Here is a 22,383-nt window from a genome sequence, read left to right on the forward strand (position 1 = left end):
GTAATGCACAAAAGGTAAAAAATGTTCAGAGTCCTGACACACTGAGGGCAGGGGAGTAGGGAGCGGCCTGTGCGAGATGATGACGTCACGGTCTCACGAGACCGCACATCATCATCTCGCGATACCGCAGTGCATGGACCCGAGCGTCGTGAGGAGCGGGAAAGGCCTGGGCTGCATCCGGGGGGCGACAGAAGGTGAGTACATAATGATTTTTTTTTTTTTTTTTAACATTAGATCTTTTTACTATTGATGCCGCATAGGCTGCATCAATAGTAAAATGTTGGTCACACAGGGTTAATAGCAGCGGTAACGGAGTGCATTACACCACGGCATAACGCGGTCCGTTACCGCTGTCATTAACCCTGTGTGAGCGCTGACTGGAGGGGATTATGGAGCGGGCACTGACTGCGGGGAGGAAGGAGCGGCCATTTTGCCGCTGACCTGCGGCCGTTGCTGATTGGTCGTGGCTGTTTTGCCACAACCAATCAGCGACTTGGGATTTCCGTGACAGAAGGACAGACAGACGGAAGTGACCCTTAGACAATTATATAGTAGATGTGATACATTTAAACCACCATTCTGACATGGCAGGAAAAGATAAAAAGAACGATGATTGCCCATCAGTAACTAATTCATTAGCAGCAACCATAGAACAGTGTACAAAGGGTGAATAACAGAATAACATAAAGTGCAAAAGTGCATATTAAACACTGGGTACCTCACTATAACTGCTCCCTGCTGATATGCATCCTGCCTGTCTGGGAAGGTTGGCACCCTACTGTTCAGCGGATATGGTGTCCTCTCTCAACGTCGGCTTACCCTAAAAGCAAGCCCTACAGATAAACTAATCCCTACAAGGGTATAACATCGATGGCCCCAAATGTTACGGCCATGCAACTTAATCTCTAGGCAGGCTACATGGGCACAATACTGAAACAAGACTGTGATCCCATTCTGTAACACATGTATATACCAGTTATAACAATGGGGTACTTATCATTTCTGATGTATTCATAGACAAACAGCAGGGTAAATTAGTATTAACAGTGTGAGGGGCAGCTTTAGCCCAGCACGGTTGCTTGCATGTTGATTGTTTGTTCAATGTTTTAAAGTGAGAAATAAAGATTTGGTTTTATCTATGATCTGTTAAGGTATAAGGTTTCTTTTTGTTTTTTGCTTAGTTTTTTGGACCTTGGTTGAATATTCTAATTGTTTTTTTGCAGAGGCCTAGACCATCAACAGAACATTCCGCCATGCACTCACCTGTGCTGGCTCCTTACCTGCTAGAAAACAGGGGGAGCTGGTAACACCGAGAGCCTATCATGAAGGGAAGCGGCGTCCCATCAGGAATGATGCATTGCTGCCAATGACTTCCTCTCCTGTGCCCCACAAGATCCAAGAAACCAGCCTCTTGCCTGTCTAGTTCTTCAATTCCATGGAACGCACGCCAACCTTATGCCACGTTGTCCAGCTCTGACATCAGCGGAAGTGCGATGGGCCTTCTCCACCGTGCGACTTCCGGAAGTAGCGGTGGCTTGCCGGCCGGCCTTGGAGCTGAGAATCTCCACTGCGGGAGGAAGCGGCTCTAGCCAGGAGCCTTGTCTGCTCGCTGGTCTCTGTGGCTGATGGACTCCTACCCAGGACGGTTTCAGCCCCGGGCTACTTGACAGGGGGAAGGTATGGACATGCCGCACAATCCCCCTGAGCCCCATAAAACGTGCATCTTCTATCTTCACTCCTCGAGCAACCTCTCATACAACCATCCCCTGAAGGGACAGGAAAAACACTGGAGGGTGGAGGTGGGAGGGGCCTTTTAACCTCTCTGTGATCCTGTCCCGCTATAGGTCAAGGCAGGACGACCTCCATGGTGCTGTCCGGAGGGACGTAATGGGAAAATATTTAGTAAGATCCATTTATTTCTACTATGCTTTGTGAATAATTCCAAAGTTATCCCCACATAAAGTGACACACGTCAGATTGTAAAAATGGGGCCTGATTAAGAACACAAAACTGGCTGCGAGAAGAGGTAAAATCAGAGTATTTTGGACACTACTGTAATCAAAAACTGTGACTATAGACAATAACATCTACTGAAATACTCTGAACAGTCTCCATTAGTAGTAATAGATGAGTAGCTAGTGGTGAAACCTCTCTGGGGTAATTAGAGCATGGGACTCGGTGACTTCACAATCTAAACTATCGTAAGCTCCAATATTTTCTGTCAGATGAGTTTCAAGAAGAAATATTACACATTTAAAGAGAACGGTGTACAATAGTGCAGAGCGCAGATGTCTTAAAGGAAATCTGTCAGCAGGATTGTGCTCAGTAACCTACAGACACTGTCAGGTTGGTGCCGTTATACTGATTACACGGATACCTGGTGATGAAATCCGTCTTGTGGTTGCTGTTTAATCTGTATTTGTAGTTTTCAGTTAATGAGATGCTCGTGCTTAGAAAAAAAAAAAAAAAATCACACCCAGCAAGAGGTCACCGGTGATGGCGTCGCCTGCGCAGTAGCATCTATAAGTAAGAGATAGATGTTACTGGACAGGCGCCGCTGGTGTCATTTTGATGGATGTAAATTTTTTTCTAATCCTCCTAATTGCCACAATATTATAGGCATTATCAACAATAATATCACCACTATTATATGAATTATGTAAAAATGGGGGGCAGATCAGTGAGGGATCAGTGACCTATCATAAGCCAATACAGATGAATATGTAATCAGAGCACCACATAAAGCCCCGCCCACAGGCCATCCAAAGCCCCGCCCCAGAGCACCACATAAAGCCCCGCCACAGAGCACGAGAATCTCATTAACTGAAAACTACAAATACAGAGTTGCATTCATTTATGGTGGACCATTGGTGCTACTATGAATCCTGACCAGAAGATTCGAGAAAATAATATTGCTCCCCATTTCAGGAGAGATTGTGCAGTAATCTGAATTTCTTAGGATCAAAAACATAATGTAATTTATGAGATGGAATGAATCCATGAAACCAGAGCTCGAGCCAACACATCTCCTGCAGGCGGGAATACATGGATATTACAGCCATCAGCCACGCACAGCTCAGAGATATATCATGGCACAGGTGTAATGTGTTTTATGTAGTGTATCACAATCCTCCTTGAAGTTAGTTGGTTTTAATACAAATTGAAAAGTCAGGATAAAGGGAAACTCTGTTGTTATTGTACAGAAATTCACACTTGGCCTCACTACACATTTAATGTTGTCGATCATAAAAGTGAAGTTTGGCCAGAAAGACGGGACCTGGTCTTGTAGGAACCATATGATCACATTCAGCAGCACAGAAGGGAGAGAAGGTAGATTCATCCGATAAGATCTCAGGGTTCTAGGAAGCCAACAGCATCATTACCCTCCGCTTTCTCTTACAGGCCCATCATTATATTTTTCTTCAAGTGCTTTTCTATCTTGTCAGCACATTCTACGTACGCTGTCATTTGGCTTTATAGTTTACAGATCTGGGCAGGTAACAGCGTCTACTAAACCCAGGGTGTAGGTGGATCCACCAGGTTGTAAGTTCTATAGAAAAGGGCTTTCAATGACCAAAGTCATTTGAACAGTTTTGGTTGGAGGAGAATGTTGTGGTCTAGAGGCAAAATGGTGATCATGGTAATACGGCCGGACTACACCACTGATAAAGCAGCCACAGCCGGTGACTGAGAAGAATCTGTGACTTCTCTGCATTTAGTGCTTACTACTCACCTGGGTAGTCATATATAGGAATCTCCTCTTTATACCAATCATCATCCCTCACATATGTCTCTGTAGTATTAATATGGGTCAGATCTTCACCCTGAAACAAATATTGTAAAAGTCACCGACAGATGGAGAGGTCACATCTATGATCAGCTCTAATCCTGCCATCTCCACCACTCTCATTACACAAGTATAAAAACATATAATACTGGTAGTGATGGTGTCATATGTTATGTGGGTACCATGTTTGTGCAGATTTCTATTTTACTTATTTTCATGGTGTTCTCTTGTAAAAGGAGTTATTTGCTAATTGATGAATGGCTGTTGCTGCCATCTGATATCAGCCCCCAAGGTACTGTATTGTTTGCTAATATGCTAATGACATATTGACCTAGCTTGTTGAAACAATGAGCCCCTGCAACCTTCCCCCTCCTGACCTGTGAATGAGGAGGGAGACTTTTAAAATATCAGGGAGGTGAGACACAATCTCAGATCCTGTGTGGAACTATGATGTGAAGACAGCACATCAGAGAGAAAGAAGAGTATATGGACTTTATCCTCTGTCTGCTAGATTGTTGGACTTTTATTCTGTTACTGAACTGCACTCGAATTCTGGACTATTTTATCCTTTGAGTGGTGAATCGTATATGGACCTTTCGTATTTTTGCCTAAATAAAGGTCTTGGAGTTGCTCACTATTCTCTTGCTCTGTTGATTGTGTACATCTATCTACCTGATGATCCTGAGGAGCATTGGAATCTTCTTGCTTGCAGTCTTGTGGAAGAAGAAGACGGAGACATCTCCCTGGTGTTGTCCTCTTACTGGATAGATCTGGAGGAAACACATACAGGGATTTAATTCATTCTTTATATATAGATAATTATAGGCTGTATGTGTTTAGTCCTGTCTATTACCTGGAGATGTGAGGGGCTGGGGAACCTCCATTATGACGTCCTTGTACAGATCTCTGTGTCCTTCTAAATACTCCCACTCCTCCATGGAGAAATAGACAGCGACATCCTGACACCTTATAGGAACCTGACACATACAATGATACCGTCATCCCCCCGAGCCCTTCATAGTGCTACTGTATAATGTCCCAGCATTCCCAGCAGTGTCACCTCTCCAGTCAGCAGCTCAATCCTCTTGTAGATGAGTTCTAGGATCTTCTGGTCATTGATGTCCTCTTGGATCAGGGGGTGAGGTGGAGGCCCTGTGATTGGGCTCAGGGGTCTTCCGCATTCCTCAGACACAGGATCCCGACAGCGATCACTAGAGGTCTTCTTCACCACTGTGTAATCCTGGTAATGGAGAGACATTAATAAATTTCACTACAGACATATCCAGAGTCCTCACCTCTCCAGTTCTGTCCATCTGTTATTGTCATAGATTAGAATGATGTAATGTGACATCATCAGAATCTCTCACCTCTCCAGTAAGCCGGAAGAGGATCTCTACGGTGAGGTGTAATATTTTCTCTGCCATCTTGTCTCTGTTCATATCCATCTTTGATGGGTAAATCAGGAAAATTTTCTTTTGTAGAAGATCTTCACTGAGAGGATCCAATATTGTAGAGATCTGAATGAGAAGAAGATGTAACATCATAAGAATCCTGTGTAATAATACAATTACTGGAGATAATAAGGGAAACATGAGATTTATTATTTTACAGCATTTAGTTTCCTTATTTACATCTACTAATAAAACCTATATATTTTAGGCCACAGACAACAAGCAGTTTGTTCCTCGGAGTCGGCAGCTAAATACCTTTCTCATAGACTCATCTTCCATAACGCTAATTCTCGTCTCATTTACCGACACTGGAATCGCAGGCCTCACAGAGACGATTACTCTGGGCATGCGGAAAAAGGGACCGACAGGCTACACATGTGGTATATAAAACCGTATGAGTCTTAGTCCTTCTAGACATGGTGACCCTGCTGCTGCTATATTCAGAACCTTCAGATAAACTGCAGGAACAAATATCGCAGCTGTCAGGCTGGGGGAAGTGTTATGAACTGGTGGTTTAGGAGCAACATGGGACGTGCTCTGGAGGAGATGGTACCTTTACTGACCGCAGACTCTGAACTTAACACAACACTAGAAGTAGCCGTGGGATGTTCCTGTCACTCCCTAGACACCTCGTCACAGCCGGAGGACTAAATACCCCTAAAGATAGAATCAGGAAAGCTATCTTGCCTCAGAGAAAATCCCCAAAGGATAGGCAGCCCCCCACAAATATTGACTGTGAGTGGAGAGGGAAATGACATACACAGAATGAAACCAGGATATAGCAAAAGGAGGCCAATCTAGCTAGATAGATAGGACAGAATACTGTGCGGTCAGTATTAAAATACTAGAAAAATCCACCACAGAGTTTACAAAAATCTCCACACCTGACTAAAGGTGTGGAGGGTAAATCTGCTTCCCAGAGCTTCCAGCTTAACTGAATAAATCCATACTGACAAGCTGGACTAAAAAAAACATAGAATGTACTGAACGATTAAGTCCACAAAAAATGGACTGCAAAAGAACAAAGCAAGGACTTATCTTTGCTGAACTGGTCAGAATATCAGGGAAATCCAAGAGAGATGTGAATCCAACCAGGAACCATTGACAACTGGCACTGGCTGAAGGATGGAACCAGGATAAATAGCCGAGCCAGAATAGACGATCAGTGGAAGCAGCTGCTGACTGCTAAATCCAAGAAGCAGCAGTTCCACTTAAAACCACCAGAGGGAGCCCAAGAGCAGAACTCACAAAAGTGCCACTTACAACCACCGGTGGGAGCCCAAGAGCGGAATTCACAACAGGGAAGTAGCACTTACCCCAGTCCTGTGTCCCTGTCCATCCAGTGGAACTTGTCACAGGGCGATGCATCTGCGCTATTCCTTTTAACAAGAGCGCTCAATTGGAGGGCGGACACACCGGAAAAGGCGGAGCTTGCAGTCTGCGGCCAATGAGAGGCCGGGGCCTAAATTTCCCCCCCCCCCCGCGTTCACCCAAGGAAGAGGGGGCGGGTCCATCGGAAGACGCGGCCAAAAAGGGGTGGGACTTCCGTCCAGGGCCTAACATGCCAGAAGCCGGGGACTAAATTATCCGGCGCCCGTCCGAGGATGAATGGGGTGTACCCGGAAGGTGACGCCGGGATCTCTCTGCGGCGTGGCGCCGCCGCGCCAGCCGTTATCCAGACGTGTTGGAGACGCACACTGCCACAGAAGCCCTCCCAGACCCCCAATGCGCGATGGAGCTTAAAGGGGTTGTCCACTACTTTCAGTTAACCCCCCAATGTATCCCCCCGGGGCCCCTAATGAATTTTGTAAATACCTTCTGTTGCCGTTTTCACCTGTGAGCGGCGCTATGGCGGCGGCTTAGTCCGGGTCACGTGACCCCCAGGCTGCAGCCGCCGCTAATTTCCGCCGACATCTCTGGAAATTGACGTGACATCAGCAGCAGACGTGACCCAGCCTCCACAGACAGCGGTCACTCATCAAGAGTGACTGGGCTGTGGGCGGGGCTGGGGTCAGCCTGCGGGGCTGGGGTCTGCTGGCTGTCTCATAAGCTGGGGTCTGCTGGCCGGCTGTACTCATGTGCTGAGATATTTTTTCTGTACAAGGTAGTAGTTCCATCATCCAGCTAATGTGTTGAATGTAAAAAAAAAAACAACACATACACACATGTACAGTACATACATACAACATACATTACACACATACAACATGCACCATACATCATGTGACATGCACCATGTGACATGCGACATGCAACATGCACCATACGACATGCACCATGCATCATGTGACATGCGACATGAACCATGCACCATGTGACATATGACATACGACATGCAACATGTGCCATGCACCATGCTACAAACAACATGCGACATGCACCATATGACATGTGACATGCAACATACGACATGCAACATATCACATGTGACACGCGACATGCACTATGCCACATACACTTATGGCCAAAAGTATTGACACCCCTGCAATTCTGTCAGATAATACTCAGTTTCTTCCTGAAAATGATTGCAAACACAAATTCTTTGTTATTATTATCTTCATTTAATTTGTCTTAAATGAAAAAACACAAAAGAGAATGAAGCAAAAAGCAAAACATTGATCATTTCACACAAAACTCCAAAAATGGGCCAGACAAAAGTATTGGCACTCTCAGCCTAATACTTAGTTGCAAAACCTTTAGCCAAAATAACTGCGACCAACCGCTTCCGGTAACCATCAATGAGTTTCTTACAATGCTCTGCTGGAATTTTAGACCATTCTTCTTTGGCAAACTGCTCCAGGTCCCTGATCTTTGAAGGGTACCTTCTCCAAACTGCCATTTTTAGATCTCTCCACAGGTGTTCTATGGGATTCAGGTCTGGACTCATTGCTGGCCACCTTAGAAGTCTCTAGTGCTTTTTCTCAAACCATTTTCTAGTGCTTTTTGAAGTGTGTTTTGGGTCATTGTCCTGCTGGAAAACCCATGACCTCTGAGGGAGACCCAGCTTTCTCACAATGGGCCCTACATTATGCTGAAAAATTTGTTGGTAGTCTCCAGACTTCATAATGCCATGCACACGGTCAAGCAGTCCAGTGCCAGAGGCAGCAAAGCAACCCCAAAACATCAGGGAACCTCCGCCATGTTTGGCTGTAGGGACCGTGTTCTTTTCTTTGATTGCCTCTTTTTTTCTCCTGTAAATTCTATGTTGATGCCTCTTTGCCCAAAAAGCTCTACTTTTGTCTCATCTGACCAGAGAACATTCTTCCAAAACGTTTTAGGCTTTTTCAGGTAAGTTTTGGCAAACTCCAGCCTGGCTTTTTTATGTTTTGGGGTACGAAGTGGGGTCTTCCTGGGTCTCCTACCATACAGTCCCTTTTCATTCAGACGCCGAAGGATAGTACGGGTTGACACTGTTGTACCCTCGGACTGCAGGGCAGCTTGAACTTGTTTGGATGTTAGTCGAGGTTCTTTATCCAACATCGGAACAATCTTGCGTTGAAATCTCTTGTCAATTTTTTTTTTCCGTCCACATCTAGGGAGGTTAGCCACAGTGCCATGGGCTTTAAACTTCTTGATGACACTGCGCACGGTAGAGAGGAACATTCAGGTCTTTGGAGATGGACTGGTAGCCTTGAAATTGCTCATGCTTCCTCACAATTTGGTTTCTCAAGTCCCCAGACAGTTCTTTGGTCTTCTTTCTTTTCTCCATGCTCAATGTGGTACACACAAGGACACAGGACAGAGGTTGAGTCAACTTTAATCCATGTCAACTGGCTGCAAGTGTGATTTAGTTATTGCCAACACCTATTAGGTGCCACAGGTAAGTTACAGGTGCTGTTAATTACACAAATTAGAGAAGCATCACATGATCTTTCGAACAGTGCCAATGCTTTTGTCCACCCCCTTTTTTATGTTTGGTGTGGAATTATATCCAATTTGGCGTTAGGACAATTATTTTTGTGTTTTTTCATTTAGGACAAATTAAATGAAGATAATAACAACAAAGAAATTGTGTTTGCAATCATTTTCAGGAAGAAACTGAGTATTATCTGACATAATTGCAGGGGTGTTAATACTTTTGGCCACAACTGTACAGTACATACATACAGTACATACATACAAAATACATATAGACATACAGTACATTAAACAGAGAGTACATACTCACCATCACTTGTCACCTGTAAAAAATATTAAAATAATAAACAAACACTATACTCCCTGATCCGCAGAAATCCAATTAAAATGAGTGTCCCTCGACGTTCTCCCTTGGAGAGCAGCAGCATCAGCTGATGCGACCCCTCTCCAGAGGCTCAAGGAATACAATGATGGAAGGTATCCTTCCACAATGTATTCCCCACAATGTATTCCTACACCCCTGTGAGAAAATAGTCCCTAGTCTCACTGCTGTGTGAGAAAGTTCCCACGCAGCAATGCCATAAAGTGAGACCCTAAACTGAGGTAACCTCGGTGATGCACTGCAAGAGCCATTGTCTCCTGTCAGCGTGTCACTGGAGGTCCTATAGAGCAGTGACATCACCCAATGTCACTGTTCTATAGGGGAGATCATCGTGGGACACTCGTTATTAATTGGACTACGGCGGACAGGTAGTATATGGTTTATTATTTTAAATTTTTTGCAGGTGATCAAGTATGGTAGGTATGGTGAAATTAAGAATATTAAAATACTTTTTTCTGGCTGTGTCTTTATTTTTTTTAACTCTTTCACTACTATAGGATTAATAATGGATAGGCGTCATATTGACGCCTCTCCATTATTAACCCGGCTTAATGTCACCTTACAATAGCAAGGTGACATCAACCCCTTATTACCCCATATCCCACCACTACTCCGGAGTGGGAAGAGAAGGGCTAAGTGCCGGAATTGGCGCATCTCACAAATGCACCATTTCTGGGGCGGCTGCGGGCTGGTATTTGTAGCCGGGGGGCAATAACCATGGCCCCTCTCTAGGCTATGAATATCAGCCCGCAGCTGTCTGTGTAGCCTTTCTGGCTATAAAATATAGGGGACCCCACGTCATTTTTTTGGGGGGTCCCCCTATTTTAATAGCCAGTAAAGGCTACGCAGACAGCGTCCAGCTAATATTTATAGCCTGGGAGGGGGCCATGGGTATTAACCCCTTCCCAGGCTACAAATATTGGCCCTGGCCGTCGGCTTTCCCCCTCTGGCGCAGAAAATTGCGCGGGAGCCCACGCCATTTTTTGTTAACTGAAACATATTGTTCATTAACCCCTTTCGGTCAGCTGACGGAATAGTACGTCAGTTGGCAGTATCCCCCGCTTTGAGGTGGGCTTCGGCGGTGAGCCCACTTCAAAGCCGCAACATGTCAGCTGTTTTCAATAAAAAAAAAAATTACATGATCGCTAAACGGCGTAGCGAGAAAAAAAAAAACAAAAGCCAAAATTATGTTTTTTTGGTTGCCGCGACATTGCATTAAAATGCAATAACGGGCGATCAAAAGAACGTATCTGCACAAAAGTGGTATCATTAAAAACGTCAGCTCAGCACGCAAAAAATTAGCCCTCCCCCGACATCTCAGAAAATATAGACGCTACGGGTATCGGAAAATGGCACAATTATTTTATTTTTTTTTAGCAAAGTTTGGAATTTTTTTTTCACCACTTAGATAAAAAAGAACCTAGACGTGTTTGGGGTCTATGAACTCATAATGACCTGGAGAAGCATAATGGCAGCTCAGTTTTAGGCTGTGTGCACACGTTGCAGATTTGGGTGCAGAATTTTCTGCACAAAATCTGCATCTCCTTGCAGAAAACGCAGCTGCGTTTTGTTATACGTTTTTTTCACGGTTTTGTTGCGTGTTTTTGGTGCGGTTTTGCTGCAGTTTTTGGTGCATTTTTTGCACGGTTTTGATTCAGTTTTTGCTGCAGTATTTGATGCGTTTTTTTGCGCGGTTTTGATTCAGGTTTTTTGTGCATTTTTATGCAGTTTTGGTGAAGTTTTGATGCAGTTTTTGGTGCAGTTTTGATGCAGTTTTTGGTGCAGTTTTGATGCAGTTTTTGATGCAGCTTTTGGTGCGGTTTGATGCAGTTTTTCGTGCGGTTTTGATGCATTTTTGCGCGGTTTCGATGCATTATTTGACTTGTTTTTGGTGCGTTTTTTTGCTCGTTTCTGATGCAGTTTTTGGTGAGGTTTTGATGCAGTTTTTATGCAGTTGTTTATACGTTTTTGCATGGTTTTGATGCATTTTTTGACTCGTTTTGGTGTGGTTTTTGATGCAGTTTTTGGTGCTGCTTTGATGCAGTTTTGTATGCGTTTTGCGTGGTTTCGATGCATTTTTTGACTCGTTTTGGTGTTTTTTTATGCAGTTTTTGGTGCGGATTTGATGCAGTTTTTTGTGGTTTTGATGCATTTTTGGTGCGTTTTTTGCGCGGTTTTGATGCATTTTTTAATTAGTTTTTGGTGCAGTTTTTATGCTTTTTTGTATGCGTTTTTGAAAGCTAAATAAAGATGTACTATTGTTGTGAATTTACTTTTTGCTCCCTCTAGTGGTTACTAGTTTTTTGACTCTGGTTTTTCTGTCATTCCTTTTATCCGCACCTGGGTCGTTAGTTAAGGGTGTTGCTATTTAAGCTCCCTGGACCTTCAGTTCAATGCCTGGCAACGTAGTTATCAGAGCTAGTCTGCTGTGCTCTTGTCTACTGATCCTGGTTCCAGTTATATCAGCTAAGTCCGCTTTTTGCTATTTTGTTTTGGTTTTGTATTTTTGTCCAGCTTGTTCCAAATATATATCCTGACCTTTGCTGGAAGCTCTAGGGGGCTGGTGTTCTCCCCCCGGACCGTTAGACGGTTCGGGGGTTCTTGAATTTCCAGTGTGGATTTTGATAGGGTTTTTGTTGACCATATAAGTTACCTTTCTTTATTCTGCTATCAGTAAGCGGGCCTCTCTGTGCTAAACCTGGTTCATTTCTGTGTTTGTCATTTCCTCTTACCTCACCGTTATTATTTGTGGGGGGCTTCTATCCAGCTTTGGGGTCCCCTTCTCTGGAGGCAAGAAAGGTCTTTTGTTTTCCTCTACTAGGGGTAGCTAGATTCTCCGGCTGGAGCGTGTCATCTAGAATCAACGTAGGAATGATCCCCGGCTACTTCTAGTGTTGGCGTTAGGAGTAGATATATGGTCAACCCAGCTACCACTGCCCTATGAGCTGGATTTTTGTATTCTGCAGACTTCCACGTTCCTCTGAGACCCTCGCCATTGGGGTCATAACAACTATTGAACAAAAAAAAAAGATTTGTGATGTCATTATTGTCCAACCTCTTTTATATTTGTCCAACCCACACTCAATTACACACAGATAGACAGATAGATGATAGATGAAATGGATAGACAGATCTACAGATAGATAGATCTATAGATGCATACATCTATCTATTCATATATCCAACTATAGATATATCTGGATAAATATATCTATTGATAGATGTATGGATAGTGTAGGGTGCGTGTCCACTGTCCGGATTACATCCGAATTAGCTGCAGATTTGAAGCTGCGTACTTGTAGACCCATCGGATGATGCCTGCACACACACCCCAAAAGACCCCCACACAGTCCCGCACACACCCAAACAGCCAAGCACACGCCCGCACAGCCCCCACACACCCAAACAGTCCCGAAAACACCCGAACAGCCCGGCACACAACCGCACAGTCCCGCACACACCTGAACAGTCCCGGCACAGCACCGCACACATCCGAACATGCCTGCAGACACCGCCCGCACACACCCAAACAGTCCCGAACACACCCGAACAGCCAGGCACACACCCAAACAGCCCCGCGCACACCCACACACACCCGAACAGTCCCGCACACACCCGAACAGCCAGGCACACACCCACACACACCCGAACAGCCAGGCACACACCCGCACAGCGCCGCACTCATCAGAACAGACCCGCACACACCCGAACAGCCAGGCACACACCCGCACAGCCCCACACACATCCAAACAGTCCCGCACACATCCAAACAGCCAGGCACACATCCGCACAGTCCTGCACACACCCGAACAGCCCCACACACACCTGAATAGTCCTGCACACATCCGGACGGCTTGCAGACCCCACCCGCACACACATACACGCACACAGTCACCGCCCACACACTTCCCTCCTCCCGAACTGCAGCGTTTCTCGGACCCACATCCGCTGCAAAACTGCAGATCTTTTTTATATCTGCGATTTTGCTGCAGATGTCCCCGACTCAATGAAAGTCTAAGGGTGCAGAAATGCTGCAGTTCGGCACAAAAGAATTGACATGCTGCGGACAAAAAAAAGCTGCATTCCGATGCGGCTTTTTCCGCAGCATGTGCACAACAAGTCTGCGGCTCTCAGACTTACAATGGTTGTGCACTACACTGCGGATTTGATGCAATTCTGTGTGGCAAAAAACGCTGCAGATCTGGAATCAAATCCGCAATGTGTGCACACAGCCTTAGCATTTAGTGAACCTAGCAAAAAAGCCAAGCAAAAATCAAGTGTGGGATTACACTTTTTTTGCAATTTCATTGCCACATTTCTGGGGATGAATTGATCAGGATCCTGAATTTGTCCCAAGGAACAGGGTATTGTATGGATGTTCATAAAGCCTCCCCCGGGATTCACGGATATTCTGAACCCTATGAATGCTTCTTGAAAACAGCAACGCTGGGTGAGATCGTTCTGTTATTTATTAGAGATAATTAAATTTATGAAACAAAGGTGTTTATGTGGCCTGTAGGCTACAAGGTGTTGATTTGGCCTTCGGGCTTATGTGGTGGAGCACAATTTTGAAGCTATTGTGACATACATCTACCTTTTTCCTCCTATTCTAAAAGGAGGGGGTTTGTTTGGAATTTTAAATGGTGTAATTCGTTTTTGGTGTGTTGTTATTTCTCATTTTTTCTTTTGTCAGACCGGCTGGGTATATATACCCTACGGTATTTTAATGGGATCTATTAAAGGTTAAATTTTTACATAATTGATACCTATATGTTTACCTTGCTGCTATACACTGATTTTTGATTGGTAAATAATCTAGTTTGGTTGCAATTTCATCGCACTTTGAATTTTTTCACATTTTCTGTTACACGACATGGTAAAACCAATGATGTCGTTCAAAAGTTGAACTTGTCCCGCAAAAGATAAGCCCTTACATGGCCATATTGACGGAAAAATTATGGCTCTGGAAAGAAAGGGAACGATAAACGAAAACTAAAGAAATAATAGATATAGATATATCTCTGTATGTATCTATCTATTCATCCCATATCTATCAATCTATCTATCTGTGTGTAATGGAGTGTGGGTTGGACAAATGTAAAAGTGGAGGCTGGACAGAAATGACATCACAAATCTTTTTGAAGATAGAGGAGGGAGGGGTTTGGGTGTGTTTTGGAGTGGGTGTGGTAGGTTCGGGCTTAGTGGCCAGTGCAATGCATCATGGAACTTGTAGTATTAGAGCACAATAAGTCAGGAGAAAGGAAGTTGCCGATTAACCCCATGAGAGCTGGATCCTGCACTGAAGATGTGCTGCTACAGCATGATAAAAGGTAATATTGCTAAAATAAACACAGTGGATGTTTTCAGTGTCACATAATACCAAGATTTATGAAAAAAAAAAAGTTTTTGTAGGGGACAATTTCTTTAAGGTTAGAGGGGGGACTGTAAGAAAAAGACGGTGCAAGCACCCTAACTCAGTCAACCCTTCAGGGGATGAGGAGAGGGACCATCTGCCTCCCTCAAACACCGCTGTCTGAGCATTGGTGATGTAGTGGAGGCCGCACGGACAGACCATATGCACCTGTACAATAATAAACCTAAAAGAACCCTAAGAGCTACCAAAGTCAACCCCCGTAGCCAGAACATATAAACCGAAAACACCTCAGTACGGTAATGGATAAATAATATAGCCAAACAGTTGAAAAAACATCAAATGTAAAAATATATACAAAATCCATACCAAACGGGGGTCATTATGAGTATAAATTTTATTGAAAATACTAGATATTAAATATTTAAATACATCATGCAAAAAGGACAGCAGTAAGCAAAAAACAGCTAAAAAGAACAGCGCATCAGATGTAACAAAAAATGAAGGATGCGCTGAAAGACAGCTCAAAAATATATCACTGCCGCACAGCCTGCAACACCTGGAACAAAAATGCCATGACTGACGCCAGCATATTGTCAATGAAAAACCTCAATGAGGGTAACAGATAAAAAGACGAGCTGGTAATACAAGTACTGAAAACCCAGAGTGCTGAGTTACAGCACTATAATATAGAACACAAGGTAGCTCCAATAAGAAGATCAAACTAAATACTAGTACCTTGGGACATCGCAGCGACAGGGTGCAGGTGTGCCAGCAGGGAGCAGAGAGCCTTGCCTTGTGCAGGTGAGTACTATGGAGGACACAGCATGAACTTCAATCCAATATTGCGGGCAGCATGCAGCCAGCGGGTAAGGAAAGGGTGAATCAAACACCCGACAATCCCGCCCATATGACCCAAAACTGGTCCCGCCAAATTCAGGTGACAGGTTCCCTTTAACTTAACAAGAACTTGATGAGAAGTATATACATCAGATAGCAGGCACAACACTTTATGAATGCTTCTTCTGCATTGTGCAGTCAGGAACTTTCCGGTTACATGTGGCGGTGCATAACTTTTGTTATAAGCCACAATAGTGCAGCAAACCTGAGCTAATGACCTCTTCCTGCTCTTTGTCTCCACTATGCTCCCTGCCTGGAATCCGAATTCTTACTGCCATTATATCTTTGCTTACCTTCAGAACGTACTATCTGATGTCTCCCTCCTGGCACACAACACCATATCAATTCAGGAGGACTGCAATCATATAAACCAAAGGTCTGTACTTCTCACTTTCTATCTGACTCCTCACAAGGAAATTGTTCTCCTGTGTGCCCAGGTAGCTCAGTATGAGGTCTCCCACACAGTATGATGGCCCCCACAGCCCCTCACACAGTATTATGGCTAGAGATGAGCGAATATTTCAATGTTCTGTTCAGCTCACGATCGCCGAATTCTGCAATATTCGCTGATTTAATCGTTGCTTAAAGTCACCGAATATAGCCAAACATGCACACCACAAAAGCCGGTGTTTCCCAAGCTGTGCGACAGCGTGGTAATCACCGGCGTAGCGCTTCTGATCGGCAGTAAATTCATCCCCGCCGGTCAGAGGGACGCGGTTCCCACCCTGTCAGAAGGCAGTGTGACCCCTCATCTGTGATCGGAGCTATAAAAAGTTTACCTCCGGTCACTGGTGTCAGTCTTGACTACCTTGCCTCTATAACCAACCGGCCGCTCTTCTCCAGTCCAAAGGACAGCCCGATGTCTTAACTGTAGTTCCTTGTCAGGTGGATCAGAAATTTATATCTCGTTTGTTTTTCAGATACAGCTTGATGGCATCCATGTAGAGGAGGTGGCTGATGATCTTGAACTTGTATCCATAGCCACACTCTGTAATTATCTGACTGAGGGGTTCAAGCCTATGCAGAACAGCAATGGGGACAGTGCATCACCTTGGTATATGTCGCATTTAATGGTCACTTGTGCTAGTTGTCTAGAGTTGACTTCAAATGTTGTTCTCCATAGCCCCATTGAGTTTCTGAGGAAGGTTCTTAATTTCCTGTTGACATTGTAGAGAGCCAAGCATTCACAGATCCATGTGTGTGGCATTGAGTCATAGGCTTTCCTGTAGTCAATCCAGGCTGTGCTGAGATTGGTCTGTCTGGATCTTGAGTCTTGAGCGACTGCTCTATCTACTAGGAGCTGGTGCTTAGAGCCTCTGGTGTCAGTCCCAATGCCTTTCTGAGCTGGATTCATGTACTGGCTCATATGGTTCTGTAGCTTGGTGGATATAAAGCCTGACAGAAGTTTCCATGTTGTTGTAAGGCAGGTTAATGGGCAGTAGTTAGATGGAATTGTTCCTTTGTGAAGATCCTTCATGATCAGCACTGTTCTACTTGTGTTAGCCAAGCTGGGTGGTGACCTGCTTGTAGCAGTTAATTCATCTGCTTTGCTATGTGTCAAAAAATTGCTTTACACAAGGCGCACTACACTGTAAACATCATTGTAACATGGGTGCATCACCAGTGACAATAGTGAACAAGTAATAAGGAGAAAAGAGTCACTGTAAGGTAAGCACAACCACCGCAAATATAAAAATAAATAACTTTATTGACACATCAAATATTAAAACACAATTGCTATGTGTTCATGTGCCGCTGTGAATTTCTTTAGCCAGTAGGTGAGGATCATGTATGTGCCAGGTGCTGTCGAGCTCTTCATGTTCTTGACCCGCTGTTGGGTGTCTGCTTATGGAATGGTGACTGGTTCTTGCTCTAGGTGGTTGCTGTGCTTCATTCTCAAATATTGCAGCCACATTGCACTGGTGTTGTGTTTTTCCTTCTGCCATATGTTATTCCAGTATTGTTCAGTCTCTGCTATTGGTGGAGTTGCTGCCTTTGTGCTGTTCCTTTGTAGTTGGGAGTACACTTTGGATGGTTCTTGGAGAACAGGGCATTTATCTGCTTGGCCTCAGCTTTTCTAGTGTATCTCCGTAGTTTTTCAGCGAGTGCCGTCAGCCTTTATTTAGCAGTCTCTTCACTTGGGGTCAGGCCTTTGTACTTGTCCAGCTTGGTCTTATTCTTGATTTTTACACATCTCTGTATTTCTGATAGATGGCTGACTTCCCTTTGTAGCACCTTGATCTTTGTCTACTGTCTTCTTTTCTAAGGGGGGCATGTACTTCTGTTGTTTTTGCTGGTTGTATAGCCAAGCATTTCCATGATTGCTGAGGCCGTAGCATATATCAGGTTATTAGTTTGAGTTATGGTGGTGGTAGTTATTGATGCAAGTGCTGCTCTATTGGCATCCTCTAGCATACTGTTAAGTGATCTTTCTTTGCTGAGCGTTGGCCGTAGATCTCTGGTATTGATGGTATTTAGTTTATCTAAGATCTTCTGTTTCAGACCAGCTGCAGTGCTCTCTAGTTGCAGGGTTGGATCAGGATCTTCAGGGGGCTGCACATGTTGTTTTTCCAGATCTTCATGTGGGGTGGATCTGCAGAACAGTTGATCCATCTCAAGTTGTGATAATAGCTTTCTCTTTATGATATTGAAACATTTGGTGACTAGTTGTTTCTCAATTAGTGGACATGCAGGTCATGTATCCATTTAGAGTTTCCTCATACGCTTCATATATCCTCTCTCATTTGGGCTGCTGTTATAATAGCATTTCATCAGATCCAGGTTCCATTGCCTTCTCCATGTATGGTTTGGTACAGCAGCCCATTTATCATCAGATTGTCCTTGTTCCTCGACATCTGACGCGGACCTTGTTAATCCAGGAGACGTCTGAGCTGGCATGACTCTCTTTGTTCGTGACACTCATGTTTATTGAGGTAGGCACCATAGTGTTATGGACCACTACTGGTATATTATGTCCAACAGGGCAGAGCCAGGATTTGAACCCCAGTCTCCCACATTGGTGGCTGTGATTTTACTAAACGCGGTACATGTATTGCCGGCTTCTATTATGTCTTTTACCGAATGTTACCGACTTTTTCCGATCTTAAGAAAAATTCTCATATTACCGATCATGAATCCGAATGTACCATATTCGTGCCAAATTTATGTTTGGCGATCGTTTTCTGAACATATTCGCTCATCTCTAATTATGGCCACCACAACCTGCTACACAAAATAAAAAACCCCACTCAGTATGGAGGCATTTACAGTCCACCACAACCCCAGTATAATGGCCCCTAGGAGCCACACATTCAGTATGAGTCCCAACAACTCTTCTCTTAATATAATGCCCCCACAGTTCCTTATATTTGAAAAAAAAAAAACACACACTACTCAGCCAACCCAGTTCCTGAGGTGCGCTGCTCTGGTCTGTGCGGTGGGAGTACTGAGGCTCCATACTACAGGTGTGATGTAGTGACATCATTGTGCCTGCAGTGCACGGAGTCTCAGACCCAGAAGCGAAGGCTGAATGGTGGATCAGGAGCTTTCAACTTCCTGATTCACTAATCTATTCAATGGTATCACCGTCATGGGAATGCGGATATCACTGAAATTGTGATGATGGGAAAGAGAGGGTGAACAATACCACACCCCACTGAGCCCTGTCAATTCATAGGCATCATAGCAACCGACTGGGCTACCTTTATGGATGATACACTCCTGCCTATCCAACTATTGTATGGTAAATATCTCATAGATCCTAGGTTCATTAGTATGTCCACCAAGAATGAGGCCAAGTGAGTATTTTATTAATTGTCAGTGATCTGAGGTAGTCAGTGAGGTGGATGGTACCATCATGTGCATGTAGGGGGCAGTACTGTGGGAACATGAAAAAGTGGGAGGATGGCAGTACTGTGGGGACATTACACTGTGTGTGAGAGGGTTGCCAGTCCTGTGGAAACATTGTCCTGTATCTGTGGGAAGCCACTATTGTGGAACAAAATACTGTGTGTGGTGGGATGATGGCACTGTGTGAACTTTATACTGTGTTTGGTGGGATGGAGGTACTGTGAGAACATTATACTGTGTGGGAGGGTATGGCGGTACTATGAGAAGATTATACTGTGTGTGGTGGGGTGGAGGTACTGTAAGAACGTTATACTATGTGTGGGGGTATAGCGGTACTGTAGGAACATTATCCTGTGTGTCTGGGGGTTTGGTGGCACTAAGAGAAGATTATATTGTGTGTGGTGGGATGGAGGTACTGTAAGAACATTATACTGTGTGTGGGGGTATGCGGTACCGTAGGAACGTTATACTGTGTGTGGGGGTATGGCGGTACTATGAGAAGATTATACTGTGTGTGGGGGTATGGCGGTACTGTGAGAATATTATACTGTGAGTGGGGGGTATGGCGGTACTGTGAGAACATTATACTGTGTGTTGGGGTATGGTGGTACTGTAGGAACATTATACTGTGTGTGGGGGTATGGCGGTGCTATGAGAACATTATACTGTGTGTGGTGGGATGGAGGTACTGTAGGAACATTATACTGTGTGTGGGGGTATGGCGGTAGTGTGAAAATACATTTTTTACGAGAGATGCCAGCACTGTGGAAACATTATACTGTGTGAGCGGCGTCATATATACTGCATAAGGGGTGTAAAAAGGAGTGTCATAAAAAAGAATCCTCAGGGCTGTGCTGCATTTGTACAAAAAGACTGCTATCCGCCGTCCAGACGGGACCATGTGAAACCAATGGGAAGAGGGAGGGTTTCAGGAAGGAAGAGTCTAGATGGTACACCTGGTCAGGTGACCTTGATGACACAGTTTACTGATATTATAAAGGCTGTTTCCCCAAAGGCAGAACAGATTTGGCACCAAACAAAGGAAACGGGTGCGGGGAAGAATCTGAGGTAGCCCCCACAGTACTGTGTTGTTTGCTAATATGCTAATGACATATTGAGCTAGCTTGTTGAAACAATGAGCCCCTGCAACCTTCCCCCTCCTGACCTGTTAATGAAGAGGGAGACTTTTAAAATATCAGGGAGGTGAGACACAATCTCAGATCCTGTGTGGAACTATGATGTGAAGACAGCACGTCAGAAAGAAAGAAGAGTATATGGACTATGTTATCTGCTGGATTGTTGGACTTTTATTCTGTTACTGAACTGCATTCGAATTCTGGACTATTTTTTGGTGGATCGTATATGGACCTTTCGTATTTTTGCCTAAATAAAGGTCTTGGAGTTGCTCACTATTCTCTTGCTCTGTTGATTGTGTGATACCAGAGAAGGACCCCGTGACACTGGTGGATAAAACAAGACTGAGCACAAGACCTTCAGCAGCGCCTACACATCATAGGGGAGATCTCGTGACACCTTCTCTCCATTTACCTGATGATCCTGAGGAGCATTGGGATCTTCTTGCTTGCAATCTTGTGGAAGAAGAGGACGGAGACATCTCTCTGGTGTTGTCCTCTTACTGGATAGATCTGGAGGAAACACATACAGGAAGTGAATTCATTCTTTACATACATAGAATTATAGGCTGTATATGTATTTAGTCCCGTCTATTACCCGGAGATGTGAGGGGCTGAGGAACCTCCATTATGACGTCCTTGTACAGATCTCTGTGTCCTGCCAAATACTCCCACTCCTCCATGGAGAAATAGACAGCGACATCCTGACACCTTATAGGAACCTGACACATACAATGATACCGTCATCCCCCGATCCCTTCATAGTGTTACTGTGTAATGTCCCAGAATTCCCAGCAGTATCACCTCTCCAGTCAGCAGTTCAATCATCTTGTAGATGAGTTCTAGGATCTTCTGGTCATTGATGTCCTCTTGGATCAGGGGGTGACGTGGAGGCCCCGTGATTGGGCTCAGGGATCTTCCGCATTCCTCAGACACAGGATCCTGACAGCGATCACTAGAGGTCGTCTTCACCACTGTGTAATCCTGGTAATGGAGACATTAATAAATCTCACTACAGACATATCCAGAGTCCTCTCCTCTCCAGTTCTGTCCATCTGTTATTGTCATAGATAAGAATAATGTAATGTGACGTCATCAGAATCTCTCACCTCTCCAGTAAAATGGAATAGGATCTCTACGGTGAGGTGTAATATTTTCTCTGCCATCTTGTCTCTGTTCATATCCATCTTTGATGGGTAAATCAGGAAAATTTTCTTTTGTAGAAGATCTTCACTGAGAGGATCCAATATTGTAGAGATCTGAATGGGAAAAAGAGCCGATGTAACATCATAAGAATCCTGTGTAATAATACAATTACTGGAGATAATAAGGGAAACATGAGATTTATTATTTTACAGTATTTAGTTTCCTTATTTACATCTTCTAATAAAACCTATATATTTAGGCCACAGACAACAAGCAGTTTGTTCCTCGGAGTCGGCAGCTAAATACCTTTCTCAGACTCATCTTCCAATACGCTAATTCTCGTCTCATTTACCGACACTGGAATCGGCATTAGTAATACTGCAGGAGATATTCATTACATGTGACATGAGAATTAACTACTTCATGAGGACGACATCTTGATCTTCTACTACGGCTCTAGAAACATATTTGGCCAGAGTCGGTCACTGACTCCATTACCACCGGCC

At 44.3% G+C, this 22,383-nt stretch overlaps 1 protein-coding gene across 2 annotated transcripts in view; it reads right to left on the reverse strand.

The window, feature by feature from the left end:
• LOC143766411 (uncharacterized) overlaps positions 1–22,383 on the reverse strand; it is a 57,813-nt gene that overhangs the window by 10,621 nt on the left and 24,809 nt on the right. For both annotated transcript variants that reach the window (XM_077254081.1, XM_077254080.1), the window contains exons 2-10: positions 21,841–21,990; positions 21,536–21,715; positions 21,330–21,453; positions 21,147–21,244; positions 5,155–5,304; positions 4,848–5,027; positions 4,641–4,764; positions 4,460–4,557; positions 3,734–3,824 (exon numbers count right to left, since the gene is read on the reverse strand). In XM_077254081.1, the coding sequence (XP_077110196.1) occupies positions 3,734–3,824; positions 4,460–4,557; positions 4,641–4,764; positions 4,848–5,027; positions 5,155–5,304; positions 21,147–21,244; positions 21,330–21,453; positions 21,536–21,715; positions 21,841–21,990 (1,195 nt within the window). The remainder of the gene's footprint in view (positions 1–3,733; positions 3,825–4,459; positions 4,558–4,640; positions 4,765–4,847; positions 5,028–5,154; positions 5,305–21,146; positions 21,245–21,329; positions 21,454–21,535; positions 21,716–21,840; positions 21,991–22,383) is intronic.

Source organism: Ranitomeya variabilis, chromosome 4 (genome assembly GCF_051348905.1).
Source record: "Ranitomeya variabilis isolate aRanVar5 chromosome 4, aRanVar5.hap1, whole genome shotgun sequence".
NCBI classification, from domain to species: domain Eukaryota; kingdom Metazoa; phylum Chordata; class Amphibia; order Anura; family Dendrobatidae; genus Ranitomeya; species Ranitomeya variabilis.